This window comes from Prionailurus bengalensis, chromosome A1, assembly GCF_016509475.1.
Source record: "Prionailurus bengalensis isolate Pbe53 chromosome A1, Fcat_Pben_1.1_paternal_pri, whole genome shotgun sequence".
Taxonomy (NCBI): domain Eukaryota; kingdom Metazoa; phylum Chordata; class Mammalia; order Carnivora; family Felidae; genus Prionailurus; species Prionailurus bengalensis.
In genome coordinates this window covers 36065604-36081909 of record NC_057343.1, presented here as the reverse complement: position 1 = coordinate 36081909, position 16306 = coordinate 36065604, and the positions used below count along the sequence as shown (strand labels likewise).

At 36.0% G+C, this 16306-nt stretch overlaps 1 protein-coding gene across 1 annotated transcript in view; it reads left to right on the top strand.

Moving 5' to 3' along the window:
- DIAPH3 (diaphanous related formin 3) overlaps positions 1 to 16306 on the top strand; it is a 514561-nt gene that overhangs the window by 298683 nt on the left and 199572 nt on the right. Inside the window, exon 23 of the mRNA XM_043580147.1 lies at positions 10053 to 10177. Coding sequence (XP_043436082.1) covers positions 10053 to 10177 — 125 coding nt within the window. The remainder of the gene's footprint in view (positions 1 to 10052; positions 10178 to 16306) is intronic.

The window sequence follows — 16306 nt, the reverse complement described above, 5'->3', positions numbered from 1 at the left end:
ATAAGTCGCATGCTTAAGTGCTACATGGCCATGAATTTGGGGGGTAGGAGGAATACTATTCAACTCCCTATAGTCGTCTTTGTCCTCACTCCCATAGCTGCCCTGATACAGCACCATCATCTCTGAGTATCATAAAATGGTGAAGTGCAGTTACACAGATAGACATATATATGGAAAGAGTTTGTCATTATGTTGTGAAATGTTTTGGTGTTTAAGGGCTGTTGTTGATGAGCTTGTGAGATACCCTTCCCTTTCATCGTCACATGCAAATACTACAGCAGTTAAAACTGAAATTTATAATATGCCTCTGAATATAAGGAATTTTTATTAACAAGTAGTGAGAGTTACAATAGCTCCAATAAATTTCAGTAGGCAAAATAAAAATGTGATCCCAATTAGATTATAGAGGCATTGTATTATGGGAGAAGCTTTTGTTACAGTGACAGACTCTGAGGTTAGACACCTGTTGTTCAAACCCCAGCTCTGCCCATTGCTGGAGCTATAACCTTGGATGAGTTACTTATCCCCACTGGGACTCAGTGTTCTTACCTATAAAATGGGGATAATAGTTGTACCTAATTCAGAGGTTTGCTGTGAGGTTATACGTGAATATGTGTAAATACTTACAAAGCTTGAATAACATCATGTAAGGATTATATAAATATTCTCTATATTTGCTATAGTTTTAGCTGTTATTTTTCAATGATAATTTCTTGTTGACACACATCTGCCTATTCTATCATTAATGATGCAGATACAAATGTCTCTCTGAGTCATATAATTACATAATTTTAACATGTATTCTGAATCATTATTTGAACAGATCCCACTGTGTCTTGCCTGAAACTTATGCAAGCTTTAGAATACAAAGCTAATAATTGCATAGATTTATGTTATTGAAAATATTATTTACTTTTCTAAAATATTATTTACTTTTCTAAAACCTAAAGAATGATATAGATGTGGGAAACTGCACAAATCATAAATGCACAACACAATGCAATTTTGCTAGTTGAACATACTAGCATAGAGAAATGGAATTTGGAAAATGAGTTTTATTTTCCTTCTTCTGCCTCAGCCTGAGTCACTATTTTTATTTCCTCTTTTGAACTTCGATAATAAGATTTCTTTTGAAAGAGAGCTTCTACTATTAAAAGCCTGTAAAAAATAGCTAGGGTCCAGCACCTCTTTGACTTGGACTTACTTTTTTCTGGAGGTGTCTGCATGTTGTTTAAAAAACAAATTTACCGGCCCAGAATTATTAAGGAATTAGTTACTTTGGAATGTTTTCCATTTCCATATGAAACATGAAGTAACACGATAAATGATATAAGTTGCTAGAAACATCGAAAAAGATATTTGTATTCATAGAAAAACCTAAAGAAAATGTATTCTGGATAACCCTCCCCTCTCCCCTCAGAAGAGGTCATCTTCTAGTATAGATTGAAAATTGATCAGCAACGAGACTCTTTTTTCATGTGAATATGTGTATCACTGTTAGGACAGTTTCTGAGCAGGTGTCTGTCAAACTAATTTTTTTTTTTTGAGAGAGAGAGCGAGCAAGCAGGGGGATAGGGCAGAAGGAGAGAGAATCTCCAGCAGGCTCCATGCCCAGTATGGAGCCAAAAATCCAGAGTCGGACACTTAACCGACTGTGCCACCCAGGTGCCGCCCCTCAAGCTACATATTTAAAGGGAAAAAGTACTAGTGCTCATTAATAGTTGTGGATATATTTTGACCCTAGAAGGAAAGGAATCTTTCCAAAAATTTTGTTGAATTCTCACTATGTAGCAGACAGTGTGCTAAGCACTTGTGTTGGAAAAGATCAGACTTGATTTTGAGAGGGAAGAAATGAAGCAGTGGCTTAAATAAGATTGATTCATTCATTATTTGAAGAGCCGTTTATCGAGTGCCTCTTCTGTCCAGACACAGTTTGGGATTCTGGATAGGGCCATGAGCACAGAAGAAGTCTCTGCTCTCTTGAAGTTTCCATTTTCCAGAACATGTGCCAAATGAAGAAGTCCATGTATATTTTGTTAGATGGTTAGTTCTAGAATTCCAGGGTAGGGTTTTGTTTTGGTTCTCCCACAATTAAAGTTGAGTGGTCAGAGAAGGCCCCATAGAGAAGGTGGCCTTTGTGAAAAAAAATGTGAGGGATGTGTGAGGAAGCAAGGCATAAAAGAAGGTAAGGCCAGAAGAGTAACAGATTCTATAGGACATGATTCATCTTTAGATGGATTTTGACTTTACTCTGAGATGGGGAACCATTAGAAAGGTTTTAAGCAGCAGGGTGGCATCTGACTTATATTTTCAAAGGCTTGCTTTGGCTTCTGTGCTCAGGGAAAAAATATAGAACAATGCAGGAGCAGTGAAACTACTCAGATGCTGTAATAATCATCCAGGGGAGAAAGCATGTTGGCTGGGACCAGAAGGAGGAGGTAGCAACTGTGGTGGGAAGTATTCAGACTTTGAAGGTAGAACCAACAAGACTTTGTCCAAGGTTGGGTGTGTTGGGTACGACAGAAAGAGGAGTCACAACACCAATCACATACTGAGATGTAGAAGCGGATTCAAGGAGGAAGAGAAGTTCCAATTTGAAAGTGTGAGTTTAAGATGCCTACTAAATATCAAGGAAAGATGTTCAATAGGCAGTTGGAGCTCGGGTGGAAGATAGATGTGCGGGAGAAAAATGAAATTTTTCAAGTCTAGAGATAAGCAGTCCAGGACGTGTGAGATTGCATGGTCTCTCCTAGTCATATGTGAAAATTTGTCTTAGAATTCACACATGATCCGACCTATGCTTCATATTTGCCATGAGGACACAGTAAAAGTGGTAGCCTCTCCCTTCCCATACACAGGCACACAAAACCATTTTCATGAGGGAATGCTTTGAATATTGTTACAAACATCTCTATGATGGACCTTGTTTGTATAATATTTACCATGTTCTTGAACATCGTGAATTTTCTTGAATTTTCATATTTTTATAGGTAATAGTGATCTATTAAATAGGTTGGTCTCACTAATACTGTTTTCTAAAGAGCTGATTTACCTTTAACACTCTCTTCATGGTTGTAGAGGACAAGGCTGCTTCTATCCCTCAGAGTTGGGGGTTGGGGAGGAGGAGGGAGAGTAAGGAGGAGTGTGGGGGGAGGACCATTCAGCCGAACTGATCCAAGGGAGCTCTTTGATTGGCTACGTTCATCCTTACAAATAGGACTTTTCTTCTCTCTTACCTCTTTCCACGTTCCATACAAACATCGGCTGTTCTCTTGCAGTGTGATGTTGAAAAAGAATAATAATAACCACAAAACTCTCATTGCATATAATATAGTAAGTTAAGGAATGCAAGTTGGGGCAATTTATTATAAGGGGGTCCCATTCACAGTCAGAACAATGAGACAGAAGAAGAGCTGCACAGTGGAAGGCCAGCACTTGGGGAGGGTGACTGGTCACTCGGTTCCCACTGCTTCTTTCAGTTTACCTTTGCCTGTCATGAACCAAGCTGCGATTCACGTTGACTTTGTACTTTTCTGTCCTCTTCAGTTTTAGCCTTTTTCAAAATGATAATGGGTTTCATAACGATATTCTAGAACTTAGATTTTGTTACAGGCCTACCGAATGTTGAGCTTTTTAAAATGCTGCTGAGGTTTTTGTCCATCTTGCCCATTTAAGTTACTGTTTGGTTTTTATTTTAACTCACGTTTATAAAATATTCGTACGGTTTTTAAAAAACACCATTATTTGTTTGGGAGCCTGGAATTGCTTTAACCCCTAGTTTGTGGCCCTCATAAAACAGCCGTGTTTGTGAGCAAGGGAAGGTTAATTTAGGTTGAATGTTTGAATTGTTTTATGCTAATACGTTGTTTAAGCGTTCTTTAAAGAAATCAGTTTCCCCAGAATGTATCATGAGATGTAAGAATGAATGTGACATTTCTTAGTAAGCTTGTTATGAAATAATAACCAGCATCTCCAGGAGTTATTCACAGAGGATTTTTATTTAATTACAAAGATTATTTAAATGTATGTAATTCCTACACTCTTACTTGAAGTCTTAGCAAATCGTGGAGGCCATTGCATTGCAGAATGCTTATATTCATGATTCCTTTAAACTTAAATATTTATAGTTGTGACTTAACTTTTATGGTTAACCTCTCTAATGGATAATTACCATAATGACGAGGCACTTGAAGACCAATATGTGTGTTGGATTTTAAGGTTTTAGATGTTTACTCTATTAACCTCAAGAGGTTAAAGCTAAATCCAAAATCCATTCCTTCCGCAAATATTTGAGTGTCTGCAATACATTATGTACGTGAAGATACAAAGACGAGTAAAATACGGTATCTTCCCTCAAGGAATTCCTAGTCATTTGGGAGAGGACGGCACACACAAAGATAAAAGTAATGGAGTGTAGTAATTGCAAGGATAAATATAATTACCAGGTGTGATGGGTGGGGAGGGCATCTCACTAGGGGACTAGCTAGAGTTTTTGACTCTTGTTATTATGTATGAGTAGGAGTGATTGAGGTGACAAGGCAAATAGTCTGTTCTTTTTAGCATCAGTACCAAACAGGGTGGATGTCGAGGGATGGGGGAGGGAAACTAGAAGCAGGATGTTGTTCTCAGAGTAAAATGTAGCGGAATGTGAAATAGAGGAAATCCAGGTTGTGGGTGGAGCTCAGATGTTGTCACGAAAGCAGTTTACTGGCTGGTTTTAAGCAGAGGAAGGACATCTTTACATTAGTGTTTGTCTGGAAACTCCTACATACAGTGTGGGGAAGGCACTGAAGAAAAAAAGGAGACCAGAGATCCGAGAAGAGTGAAGACTTGAATGGTGCTCAAGCAACCAAGAAGTCAAATACTATGTGCTAAATAAAATGCCAGCGAGGTCATGATTGGATCTGAGGTTACAGGAGAGGGAAGGGTAAAGACTAGCAGGTCTCTACAAGAAACAGAATTCATGGTTCTGCCACCACTGGGGTGTGGAGATTACAGATGGGCAGTTGCCCTGGGGGCAGATGCACATGACATCTGAGGTGACTCAGACATCCCATCTGATTGAATATTAATAGAGTAAAATGCAAAAGTGGAAATTGCCCTTAAAGTAATCTAGTCCACTCTGTTTGATGATGACTGCGTTTTTTGTTTTTACTTCCAAATAATGGAAAGGAATAAAAAAAATAAGATTAATTTCTTGGTCAAGGAATGTGACAATGTTGAAAGATAAAATTCATATACAGGTCACACACAGAGACACCAGTAAATTAACACTTTTTTGAGGGTGTGCAATTAAACGCCACTGTAGCTGGGATTTCTAATATAAAAATATAGTCACTGACCTCAAAAAAACTTGACACTTATGAACAGTGTGGTTAAAATTATGTTTGAGGATGTGTAAAGGAATTATCTGTGGAAATAGAATTGCTGAAAAAGAAAGACATCAAAGAAATTCTTACATATTCTTTAGTTTTACCCATCGGATGGCCCAGACATTATGGTTTTGTTGTTGTTGTTGTTTGTTTGTTTTAAGCCTAGAATTTGCTCACATCTTTTTCTCTTGCAAGTGTACTTTGGTCCTTATTTAAAAACCAGTGAAAGTTGGTCACTTATACTTAAATCCTCTTAGCCATAATGTACAAATAATGTAACCAGAGACTGCTAATAAAGCATAAATAATGGCTTTCCATCTGTAGAGAAGCTGCAAGAAACATTTCTTAAGACCGCTGACTTGCTCTTTATGACATCAGCATTAAAAGTTTGAATATGCCCAAACTCTCTGAATATTGTATTCTTGAAATTAACAACTTTTCTTTTTAGCCTGACTTTCACAACACTCTTCTGGCCTAATGGTGACGCTGATGGTGATGATTATCTTTACTTTTTGATTCTAGTATTACTAATGTTAGCCTTTAAGCTCTTCATTTCTTATTGAGTTCTAAGAATAACACAGCACAGTGCACCCTCTTAAAAAAATTCCTGATCATATGTTATACAATCTGATCTTTTATGAAATACCCGTGAGGTAAAAATAGAAGATAGGCTTCTTCCCCTTTCACTGATGTGGAAGTTGAGCCAGTGAGGAACAACTCCACATCACAATGATAGAATATAGTTGCTGACCCCCTGGCTAACAGACAGTTGGAAAAGGCTCACAGGCTTCTTTCTTAAGCCTTTTTCTCTTCCCACTGGGAAGTGCTCATCACTCATTGGGATGGCTTCGGAGGGTGACCCAGGCTGTTAGACAGCTGGGAGCAACACAGCTCATGAATCAAAATGTACTTTTTTTTGTTTTTGTTTTTTTTTGTTTTTTTGTTTTTTATACTTCCTCACAGGTACTAGAGTTCTGCCTTCTCTCCAGACATGCACTTCTATATATCCATATGGTATATTTAAAAATATGTATTTGGTCATTTTCCAGATTCTTGGTATAGAGCACCTGAAATCGTTGGAATTTCTTAAGTGATAAGAGCCTATTTTGTATGCTAATGAGATGACTCGGGTAGATGTGGGGGGAGGACCCTAGACAGCTTTAAGATGGGGGACTGGTCACCAGAGGCGACAAGTCTGTGATTACAGGGTTAGAACTGTCAGTCTACCCTGTGACCTCCAGGGAGAGGAAAGGGACTAGAGATAGACTTGAATCACTGATGGCCAATGATTTGATCAATCATGCCTGTGTAACAAAGCTTCAGTAAGAACTCTGAAGCAGTGAGGCTGAGGGGAAGCTTCTGTTTTGGAAACAGATTGATGTGCTGGAGTTTGCCTATAGAAACCATGCAGACTCTGTACTACCCTCCACCCCCGTTGTTTGTGTTTATCTTCCCTTTGGCTCTTCCTGAATTGTGTCCTTTACAATAAAACTGTAATAGCAGGTTTGGTACTTCGAATTCTGTAAAACATCAAATTATGGAAAATAAGCAGGAGGGGGGGCATGGGAACCCCTGAATCTATAGCTAGTTAGTCAGAAGCGTGGGTGATGGGTGGTCCCTGGGACTTGTGATGGTCTTCTGAAGTGAGGGCAGTCTCCTGGAGCTGAGTCCTAAAGCCTGTGGGGGTCCGCATTAACTCTAGGTAGTTAGTGTCAGAATTGAAGTGGAAGATTACCCAATTGGTGTCAGAATCTGAGAGTTGACAGAATGATGGATTAGTTGTCAAGGAAAAAAAAAAAAAAGAAATAATCTGTGTCCCCTCCCAATGTTTGCCTTGTGCTTTTTGTTACATTGGAAGCTTAGACTTACTTGTCCTTTCTCTAGGTATTTCCCAAATATGTGTATGTAGAATAAATTAGATTAGTGGAGTAAAACATAGTATTTTAAGTACGTGGTTTTGTTCAATGGTGTGTTAACTCATTAAATTTAAATGTTCATTTAAAAAATATGGTAGCATATCTAGCTGTCATACAGCCATCCGCCCAGAATACTTACATCTATTCCCCTGGGTTTAGCCATATGTAATTGTACTAGGCAAGAATATTAGAAAGTCATTATGTGAAAACTACATCCGTGTACTTAAACGTAGTTACTGACAGGAAGTAGTTGTAAAAATAAAGTATTTTCTGTATAGCAAAACAGTTAAAAATCAAGTCTAGAATTTAATTGCCTTAGTTCAAATTGTGACCTCACTACTTTTAATTGTTTGACTTTTCCTCAACTCTGATTTAGTCATCTATAAAATGTGATCTGTAAAATGGGATAATAACAATATCTATTTCATGATTATCTTGTGAGATTTTGAAAATCAATGGAAAACACTTCAGAAAGGACCTCAGGACACTTAATAAATTTTAGCCATTGCTACTGTCCTACCACATTAGGACTATGACTACTAATATTATGCTGCTAATATGCTTTTTTTTAAAAATCTGATTTATAGTGCAAAGTGATTATACAGTTTATAAACTGTTCTGAGCACATATTTACTCAAAATGATTTTATGTGTTTTTGAACTTGTATTTATTTAATGAGAAGTTTCACAGCTTAAGGATGTATAAAAATGACTGAACCACCTGTAAGATTTCTTGAGAAGTGATAGGGGAAATGCTAATGAAATGTTAGAAGAGAGATCAAATAGACTAGGAAAGCAAAAGGAATCTCTTCTTGTAGTTCAGATAGAGAACTTTGAAAGAAGCAAAAAAAAAAAAAAAAAATTGGAAATGAGAAGAGTAAATGAAACATCCTAGGCCTAATTAAATAGATGTCTTGGTTGTGAATAATTGACAAACAGACATAAAATTAAAAGAGCATAGCCTAGGAACCATGTGTTACCATCATGAGTAATGTACAGCAAAGATTTGGGTTTTTGAGTTAAATAGAAAGAATTAATTAATACACTAAGTGCTGTCATGACAAATATTTTATGTACTCTTGTGTGTTATTGTCTTATATTTAAGACTGACAGAGAGGGGAAACATGAGTGGCAAAAAACTAATGAGAAAATATGCATCAGTATAACTTCACAATGGCTTCACTACAGTGGGAGCCAAAGGTTAACATATTGTTGCTCTTTGGGCACAAACATTACATGTGGCTCTCTGAACAATTCATTCACTGGAAAACATTGTATCGGAAAATTAGCCCGCTAATTGATTTTGCAACAAAATACATTAAGGTTTTATTAACAGCCATTAATATAACAGAATATTAGAATATTATATTAAAAGCTATGAATAGAATAACAAATGTTATTTTATATACAGCTAGTTTAAAAAACAAAACTCCATATTCTTACGCAATATGATTTTTCATGCTTCCCTTCCATTCCATTTTATTGAACTAAGACTATAAACATATATATTTATTTATATGTATATTTGTATATAGAGATTTATAAATATTTTTTAACTCAGTCCCATTTATTGGGCATTCAGGTTACTTTCAAAGATATGCCCATTCTTACAGCTGAAACCTGACTTATATCCATTCCTCAAGATTAATTGGAAGCCTAAAAATGGCTGTATGCCTAGAATTATTATATGTATTTTTAAGCATCATTTCATATACTTCACACTGATGGAAAGTAAAAGGAAGTTTTAACGAAAATTCATCTGAACCCAAACATTTGGTTCGGGTCGCTATATCTTTATATATTGTTAATTCTTGATGTCATCTAAAATTATGCATAGATTTTAGGTAATGCTGAGGGTGCCTGGGTGGCTCAGTCAGTTAAGGGTCTGACTTTGGCTCAGGTCATGATCTCACTGTTCGTGAGTTTGAGCCCCCCGTCGGGCTCTGTGCTGACAGCTCAGAGCCTGGAGCCTGCTTCGGATTCTGTGTCTCCCTCTGTCTCTGCCCCTCCCCTGGTCATACTCTGTCTCTTTTTCTCTCAAAAATAAACAAACTTAAAAAAAAAGATTTCAGGTAATGATTCTTAAACGTCTTACTGGGCGACCAATACATTTTGATAGTGCCTTGGTCCCTGATCTACCGTTAGTTCCTTCATGTGCACTGTGAGAGCAACTTTAAGTTGAAGAAGAGAGATTGTCATTAGATAATAAACACAGATTGTGCTCAGGGTACCAATAAAGAAGATGTGATATTTGTTCCATGTGTTGCTCAAGTAGCTTCTGATACCTTTTCATTCCTATTGTAGATGAGCTTGGGCAATAGAGCATCCTTGTCCCTGTCTTTTCCATGCACTGATTGTTTCCTCTCAAGAGATCATGATTTTGAAAAATGTGAAAACTGCATTGAAATTGGTTTATGTTTAAAAGTCTTTCTTTGCCTCTTTTTCTGCATAGATGGATTCTTTTGTAGCGTTTGTTGAGGTCAAGGGCTCTAATTTTCAACAAAACTTATTTATTAAATGTAGTTTGTTCATGTGAGCGTTTCCTAAATTCCATCTTCTTTTTAAAAAAAATATGAAATTTCCTTTATATTTGCCTTTAAATATCAAAAGCTTTTTAAAAAGTGAAATTTAGTTTACCTCTAGTATAGTGAATTTTCTTTCTTTATTATCGGAAGGTTTTTCACAAATATTTTGTTCCTAGAGTGTTTTACCTTTTATATATTATAATTTTGTCCTTTCAAGTCATTTAATATACTCTCTTTTAGTCTCTGTAGAAACGCTGGAAAAGAATTTGAAGCAGATGGGAAGGCAGCTTCAACAGCTTGAGAAAGATTTGGAAACCTTTCCCCCTCCTGAGGACTTGCATGATAAGTTTCTGACAAAGATGTCCATATCCTTCTGATATCTAAATAACTCACTAGTCAACTAGAGTTACAATTTATTTAATGATGTAGGTATATTTGCATAACCAGGGCTTATCCTACAGTGCCAGTAACAGTTTTAGCCTTTGCCTTCCTTGCAAGGAAATTTATCAATGTGTTTGCCTATCATGAATGATACAGAAATGTACCTTGCTTTCAATTCTTTTTTTTTTTTGTTTGTTTGTTTCACTTTGTATCCATTTGGACATTTTCTCTCCTCTTTTCCCTTCCATTTGCCCTGTTTCCTTGTGATGTTCATGAGAAATTGAAAGGACATGAAAACTCAGTTTGAGGAAGTTTGATATCTACTATCGGGATGTGATTTAGATACTTTTGAAATGTTTCAGGAAGGATATGCAGATTTTATAAACTGGTATGACTTGTCAGCTTAATTTCAAGGGTTGGTATAAAGAATGATCTCATTCCAGAAACTTTAGTATTAAAGATATTTAGAAATACTGCATAGTTCCAAAATCAAAATGGAATTTGCCATGATCACTACTCATGCAGGTCTTCTCCAAACACAAATTAGTATCAGTGTATGTGCATATACATATGTGCGTGTGTATGTGTGTATTATGTATATACATAAATGAGACTTGTGTCCTACTTAATTTAAAGCTTTCTTTTGAATTCGATTATGTTTGGTTTCACTAACTTTGTGGCTTATTCTCTAATGAGTAATTGAAGTAATAAACTTTTTTTTTAATTTCCTGAAATGAATGTTGAGTTGCTTTGCAAACCATTCTATGAGATTAGAGACTGATATCTTTTGTGTTACAATAAAGTATTACTACAATGCATTATTAAAATCCCATATGGACCTCAGAATTTTATATGAAAGGATAACCCACTTCCAATGAGCTCTTATAAATAGACACTCCTCATATCTTAAACTGAGATAGTTGAAATAAAATAACTGCTTTTCCTCTTTCTGTGCCTTCTCCCCTGAGATTTAGCAAATCACAAAATTATTATTTGGTTTGTCATAGATTTTATTGTATATGCTTTCAGTTTAATTGTGAATTAGTTCAATTTTAGCTTTGTTCACTGTCTCTTTTGGGAAATATCATAAAAATGCACTCCAGCAACAATCAATTCAGGCTAATGTGTTTGTTTCCTTTCATATCTTTCCTACTCATCCAGTTTCTTCTTTTATTAGGCAGTGTGCCATTATCGCTACATTTGAGAAGGGTTGTTTTTTTTTTAAACCAAAGGTGAAATCTGTATTTACCCATCAAAAAATACTCTTGCAGCACCTTCTCATTTGGCAAAGTATGCTTTTTAAAACAAATTTGTTATTGCAGAGTTACATTAGTTTCATCATTCTTAGCCTTTTTTCCCTCCATCATTTTATCATGTTAAAATATTCATATGTGACAGTTTATTTTAATCATTAAGCACTGTTAATTGAAGTACTTTTATTGTTCCCTATAGAGAGAACGCATTTTAGCAAAGGGTTTGCCTGCATACAGTTTCTGGTAATACACTTTGAGCATACTAATTATGAGGCTCCGGTTTCTAGAACCTATAAACTAAGATAAATTCCTGAGCTTAGAGGGAAGGTGGTAGAATCCTGCTCAGCAGACGATCTCAGGACCTATCCATACTTGTATTCATATGACACAAGAAGCTGAATGATGTCGGCTTCTGGAAAGGTATGCAGCTCATAAAAAGCAACCAGCAGGAAATCAGAAACAGGAAGGATGATGCTTTGTTGGAAACAATTTTTCATTCTGAGTACAATTATACTCCATGGACAAGAAAGCTACTACATCCTGTCGCTAAATATCACAACCTAGAAGCCTCTAATGAACTGATTAGCATTCATGTATCTCTTGGAAGTCAGATATACGAACAGTTGGTGCACTTTGCTATTGACAAAGCTTATAATCATAAATATTCTTTGCTGAGATTAGATTGCACTGGTTTGCTTTTCATCTTGGTTAGACATACTAGTTTCGAAGTAATTAAATTCATTCATTGCAAAGCTTTGTTTACTTTAATTAGGACTGACAACAAGTCACATTTTGAATATTAAATGGATTTATATAGATCTTATTAAAGTGGCAAATTGTGAGCTTCTTAATCAGATCTTACAAAATGAAAGGATTCAGAAACTAAAATGCACAATGAATAAAAATGTATTTAACTAAAGTTTGGGCTATTAACGCTCTAACTTTGTTTATGTTTTAAGTTTTTGTGCTTATTAGTTGAAACATGTCAAATTGTTGGGTTCGCCAACCAATTCTAAAAGAATATGTGTATTATCTAAGTTGTTAGGGATGCATTTATGCAAGTAGATATTTAAACAGTCATGATTTAGTAGCTTAAATAATAGGTTAATTGAATTGTTTTAAATTATAATGATATAATTTTGTTATGTGAAATTTCCCTGTTAGCATTCAATTATAGTATATTGTAATTTTATTTTTTTAGTGCACTCTCTTTACTTTCATATACTGAGTATAAAAATATGAATTTAGCATATCCTTTAAAATGCATGTACAGTTATTTCATATATATCACATTGCCCTTTGGGTAATACTTATATTTCTTTATAATTGCTAAACTTGGGTCAGAAATACAACTGCAGTTAAGCATTTCCACTGTAAATATTTGCTTGAAAAATGTGTGACAGGAATTTGAGGCAGGATCACCAACATTGTTATATGCAAACTATTACATGTGAAGTACACATACTTACTAAGCTCTTATATGTGAGAAAATCAGGAAAATGCTAGGATTTGTGTCATGCAGTACCTGTTCATTTCTTTTCATCTTTAGATTCTGGAATATTTCATATGTCAGGGAAAATAACAAATAGATCCTAGACCATTGCCCTTGAAGTTCTCCCTGGACAAGGATTTATTTACCTTTTCTTCTCTTCCTACCCCACCTCCTGAGTTTCTTAGAAAAAAATTGTTTTGCCAGACATTCTTTTTTTTTTTTTTTTTTACTTTTTACCACTTATGTTGCAGTTTCCTTGCCTTTTCCCATGTTATAGTCTTTAAATTTGTTCATTGCAGTCCTACTCAATTTTCACACTTTCTTTTTTGTTGTTCTAGTATATTTCAATGCTTTAGGTGCTTTTGAAAGTATTATGTAGAGGCGAAACTGTCCTAATAAGTTCCTTGAAGGGCTTAGGTCTTTTATCTGTATTCCATGCTGCATAAGACACAGCATTTTTAGGTAAAGGAATTCAGTACATTTTTATTTAATTGAACAGTGGTTAGAGAGTAAAATAGAGGAAGGGGATCTGGGAAATGTAAACTCATGTAACACCTGTCTATTTGCAAGAGTGGGAGTTTGGGTAATTGGGTGGTTTGTCATGGCAGATTTTTCTGTTGACTTACTCTTCTCTCTCTTCTCTCTTCCTTCCTTCCTTGTCTTCCGTTTAACTCGTTCTGAAAGGACTTGTAAAACTCAGGTTAAAATATCCTGGTCCTCATCCAAAGTGACGATGATCTTTTCCTTCCCTGAGGTCTTATTGCACTTATAAAGGGTGCTGCACAGCTTGGTGCTCACAACTCCTTTCACAGTGATGACTCCCTGTCTGAGGCGATGTCCCCTTAGCCAGAACTTCCCTGTCTAATATCACAGATCATGGTCATACTTATCACTATCTGAACATCTCATTCATTTACTTCTTTATTCTGTCACTACACTCTCGAATGTATGTTTCATGAAAGCAGGGATTTTGCCTACCTCGTTAACCAGTGTTTCCTCTCTTGCCCAGAAAAGTGGAATGCAGTGGAGCTTAGGGAATACTTACTGACTAGCTGGTTGGCTGCCTGGCTGGATCCCGAGTACTTAAGAAGATCTATAAAAGGTATCAGGCATGTAGGACTGATTGGAGCTGGTCCTTGTAAGATGTGTTAATGGAAGTAATAGATATCCTTGTTGGGGGAAGCAATAACGAGGGCAGGATGTAAGAATAAATGTAGTACGTATTTGTGCTGGGTGGTTTCACCATCTCATAATGAGAGACTAGCCCATCAATAAAGATGTAGAGTGCCTCATCAATGTCATCATTTATTCTATCCTATCAGACAATCATTTTAAAGTGAGAATTAATTTGACTATTTCCAAAATTGTTTCTGTTCAATCACAATTTTACCATTCTCGTGGGTAATTCCAGTTATTCAAAGCTCCATTGCATTTCCCTTGGGAGCAAATTGTTTTCTAGATAACAACGATAAGAAAATTAACTTATAAAGCTCTCTAGCTGTCAGAACAAGACCATGTCATCTCCATGGTTTTGTCTCTTGGTTTTCTTTCCCATCACATCTTTTTTATGTTTACATAGAATTGTAGTACTTTTATTAAGAATATAGTATTAATATTATTTCTGATGTTTCATAAACTTGTGATTACTACTTGAAAATCTTAAAAAGTGTTACTGGGTAATACTTACAGCTTTGTTTTAACCTGTTTACCAAACTGATTCTTGAGAAAGGGAGTATTCACAGGTGTCAGGATAAAATTACTCATATTTGTGAAGTGCCTCTTATTAAAGCGCAAAGCCTTACTATGCAGTCAGTGAGGGGAAAGACAAGGAGTAGCTTTAGGACCATACAATTAGAAACGCCCACTAAAGTAGCCTACTTAACATGTTGTCCAGCAAAACTACTTTTCAGGGACTCTGTTAACTCTTAGCATTACATCCAAATTGTATGTGTGTGAATGCATAGAGATGGACTTTTTTGAATAGAAGTTCTGTGGCTTTCATCACACTTTTGAGAAAGGCTGTTACCTTCCCACTGATGGAAATTTGATGACTCACTAGGGGGAGATGAGTAATTGACACGAATGTAGTGGCAGACAAGTACTGAGAAGGTGGAACACAGCATCCGCAGAAGGGGCTGACAGTCCAAGGTGGCCATCCTCTAGAAATGTGGCAAGAGCAAAGTGCTATCAAGGAATTGGTCTAGAAGGGAAAACTCCCCTCCGTTCCAGCTGAGTACAATGGATTGCAAATGCTATGTGTTCAGTGGAACGAACTTCTTACTGTAGAGATTAGAAAATAAGGCTTTGTGGAAGAGGAATAATTGAAGGAAACTTTGAATGATAGGTTTGGGCGAGCAAAGGCAGAAAACAATTTCTCTTTTAGACAAGAGTTAAGGATGTATAAATAATCCATATGGAGATAGTCTGTCTCTGGGACATAAATAATTTTAGGTGAAAGTTTATAGATTGAATAGATAAACCAATGTTGATTTCTGACCTTACTATATAAATGAAGGACTGATTATTTCACATTACAAATGAATCACCATATGGTCCATTTAATATTAGTTTCTGAATGTGTTTCAAACGTGATTTTTTAATTTACATACATTTGCTTTATAATATTTCATGAATATGGATATTTCATAAGACAAAGTGTATGGAAATCTGTCAAGTGTGACTATATTATAATTTCCTGTGATTTTGTGATTTGAGTAATTACAGAAAATCTTTTGTTTATGCAAGCATTAAAAAATGATACTACATATAAATTCATCAGCCACAGCTGCTATTATGATCCAGATTCTAGAAAATATAAGGAGGCATTTTGCTACTCAGATGAATATAAACTGGACTACAGAAAGGTCTATAGATTTTCTTAAGGTTATTTAAAAAAAGTGTCAACTCTTCCATTAGAATCCAGACTCCTATATTTAGTATACTCTTTTTTTCCCCTAAAATGCTAAATATAAAAGTAAGCAGGGCATAGTCTGGGGGGTGCAGAGAGGGAGAAATAACCAGCATAGAAGGGCAGTAAGTAATCTGTGGACTGACCCCAGACATGGGTACAAGTGAGCTGTGATGGACTGGAATGCCTTTTTTTGGGGAGGTTGGGCTCTAATTATTAGAAAATTTCCATGCCCCCCTGGATTTCACCACCCATCTAACAGCAATGCTGCCTCTTTCTTTCTCAGTCTTCCTTTCTCAAAATGAAAGGCCCAGATCGGTTTCCATATTTTATCTTCCATTGGGGAATACTCTGACCAGAGGAACCGTTATCTTTCAAAATTGTGGAAAATCTTTTTTGTTTGTTTGTTTGTTTATAAAAATTCCTTTTTTGGTTTTCTTTTCTTGGCACAAATCTAGTT